The sequence below is a fragment of the Triturus cristatus genome, chromosome 5_1 (genome assembly GCF_964204655.1).
Source record: "Triturus cristatus chromosome 5_1, aTriCri1.1, whole genome shotgun sequence".
NCBI classification, from domain to species: Eukaryota; Metazoa; Chordata; class Amphibia; order Caudata; family Salamandridae; genus Triturus; species Triturus cristatus.
The window spans coordinates 382,870,884-382,874,075 of NC_140587.1; the positions used below are offsets into that span (position 1 = coordinate 382,870,884).

Sequence of the window (3,192 nt, forward strand, 5' to 3'; positions counted from 1 at the left end):
AAAATATGCAAAAATTAAAACATTTTAATGGGAAGGATGGTGCTGCATCTCAGCGACTAACTTTTCAATGTTTGGTTTTATTTCGGAAAGTTGAATCCTTAGGTCAGATTCTACATTTTGCAAGCGATTTCTGTTCTTATTTTTAAGGTACATAAGATTTGAGAAAGCCTTCTCACATAAATATGTGGTGGGGAAAGGAAGTAAAACCTTAAGTGCCTTGTTTGATAATTCAGGATAATCAGTTCATACTTGCAGCCAAAAGTTTGTCAGACTCAGAGACTTTTCCTTGAATTGAAGTTTAAGTGCACTATCTGTAGAGATTTCAATCAAACCGTTTTCTTCAGATGCTGTCAGCCCCATTAAATTGTCAATATCTACATTAAAAGGATCTTTAATCCAGTTTTTGCTTTCATCCAGAAGTGGAAAGTACTGACGGAAACTACACCGCATATCTTGGAGATGCTGGTTAAAAATTTCTAAGACTTTGTTCGATAATTCATCATCAGCAGATTCCAAGAATGTCTTCAGGTTCTGAAAAGAATCAAAATGTCTTTGTGTTAAGCAACGAGCCCATAAGTCTAACTTTTTTATCATTGCCTCAATCTTGTCTTCAACATTAAAAATTGTGATACCTACTCCTTGCATACTCAAATTGAGTGCATTTAAATGTGTGAAGATGTCTGCCATATATGCCAGCATAGCTAACCAAGTATGGTCATGTAAGCGCTCACCAAGTGGAAATGGAGATTCCAGTTCAGTGACGAAAACTCTGATTTCATCTCTTAATTCAAAAAGGCGAGACAAAATTCTACCATGAGACAGCCATCGGACTTCTGTATGCAGCAAAAGCTGATGATGATCACTATCCATGGACTGACAAAGCTGTTCAAAAAGCCTCGAATTTAGTGACCTAGCTTTGATAAAATTTACAATTTTGACTGACTCATTCAAGACCTTTTTTAATTCCTCTGGTATCTTCTTAGTGGCTAATGCTTCTCGATGAATGCAACAATGATGCCATACAACTGAAGGGTTAATTTCCCTTATTCGTGCTACAAGTCCAGTTAGTCTCCCAGACATGGCACGTGCCCCATCTGTGCTGATTCCTATGCATTTGAACCACTGAATTCCATTTGATGTCAGAAAGTCATTGAAACTGCTGAAGACCTCTTCAGCAGTGGTATGTATCAAATAACGACAGAACAGTAAATCCTCACAAATGTTCCCCTCAAAATCGTATCTAACGTAACACAGGAGATGAGATTTATTGGCTATGTCCGTACTTTCATCTACTTGTAGGCTATAATGCAGACTTTTACAAATTCTTTCGATCAACTGTTCCTTCATGTTGTCTGAAATGTTGTCAATTCGCTTTTTTACAGTGTTGTTAGATAATGGCACCAAATTTAAATCTTTTGCTGCTTTTTCTCCAATCATTGCTGTCACCATGGCTTTAGCAGCAGGTACTATTAGTTCTTCAGCAATTGTATGCGGTTTTCCAGCTTTTGCTATGAGCATGGACACTTCATATGAAGCTTTCAGAGCATTTTCATTAACGGAGCCCGTTGCAGTTTTCTTAATTATTTTTCTACTTTTTAGGAGCTCTTGCTCTTTATTCTTGAAGAATTCTATGGATTTAGTCGCATGCTCTTTATGCTTGGTTTCCAAGTGTCTTTGTAATTTTGAAGGTTTCAGGGCCTCATTTGACAAAGTTTCATAGCATAGCACGCATTGTGGTTGCTGTTCATATTCTGAACATGAACATGTGAAACCCAATGATAAATATTCACCTTCGTACTTGCGAAACTTCCTTTTCTTTTCACTTAACTCCCTTTGTTTTGAGCATGATGGCCCATCATTGATGTCTTCAGTGGATTTTCGCTTAAGGTTAAGCCAGCGATCCATCGTCGTTATGTTTTTTAGGATACCCACAGCTGACCAGCATATATTGAATCACATTCGGTTATGTAGAATAATTTTCTAGCAAAGCTATTTGGTAAAGCACATATTTAGACCTTCACTACTTTACCTACTACAGGCTGCCCTCGTCAGATGTTTCCAGACTACATATGCTTTGACGTTGAGAGATTAAACAGCACCTGTAAGAAGATTTTAACACTGTATGAGCACTGCTTTCAAGGAAAAGACAGAGGACACTAGCAAATCATATGCATGGATATGGCAATTTTATGTATTGTGGGGTCAAAATAATTCCATTTGCTCAGTTTAATTAAACATAGCTCATTCACTGTGGAAGCAGTCCATTGTTGATTGCACAGAGAGGTTCGCACAATAGTATGGGAAAACATGACCAGGCTTGGAGTTAAGCGAGAACACTTCAGAAAGTCATTTTGTCTGCTACACACTGGCCGTAAATGTGTTGAGGTTGTGATTAAATTCAAACCAGGATGTCACAGTTTCCTATGTGGCTTGCTGGCAGCCATGGCACATGACATGAGCAGCTGATATGACACCGAGAATAGTAATTAAATCATACAAATACATGCCAACATTTTAGAAGAGGAAAGTGGGTTATTTAAAAAAATATATATACTTGGGAGAAAGCATTTCCTCCTTTCATATCCATTGAAGAAGAGGAAATGTCATGCGGGAGACAGCCTGAATCAGGTCTATTGGAATGTATGACTGCAGTCGTGCATTTAGCAGTACAAGGCTTCTGCTCTCAGCCATACCAAACACAAGGAGATGATGGACGGAGTGCTGAAACTTTTAGGACACTCCCATACCCCCCCAGTCACAGATCTGGGTTGAATCCATCATCGTTCTTTAGCTCACTTTGTCACCCCAGTTTGGACCCATTTGCATATGACTGGGTCCAAACTGGAATGGCATGGTGAGCAAAAATACGATGGATTTAGGCCCAAATCTCTGTACTGGGGTGAATGTATGACATTGTTCTGCATTCTGTCCATCAATTGTTGTTTTGCGCTGTTCTCTTTCACTTCCATGAGGCTGATAACATAAATAAAAAGTAAACACTTTTTAAATGCGTGCATACGCTTTTAACATATGCATATTCCATCAAGGCAGGGCTGTGTCTCCTGCGGGGGAAAGTACTCAGTGTATGATGTGACATTGTGATGACAATCACGCTGCACCTGCTTCGGGTAAATACAGTTTTCAGAATGAGGATTATCAACATCATTACACACATTGATTGCATAATGTGCC

The 3,192-nt window shown here is 38.8% G+C and overlaps 1 protein-coding gene across 1 annotated transcript; it reads right to left on the bottom strand.

Annotated features, from left to right (window-relative positions):
- Positions 1-243: 243 nt before the first annotated feature.
- LOC146830912 (zinc finger BED domain-containing protein 5-like) lies at positions 244-1,905 on the bottom strand. Its single transcript, XM_085603818.1, has one exon. The coding sequence runs from the start codon at positions 1,903-1,905 to the stop codon at positions 244-246; it is 1,662 nt and encodes a 553-aa protein (XP_085459944.1).
- Positions 1,906-3,192: the final 1,287 nt, after the last annotated feature.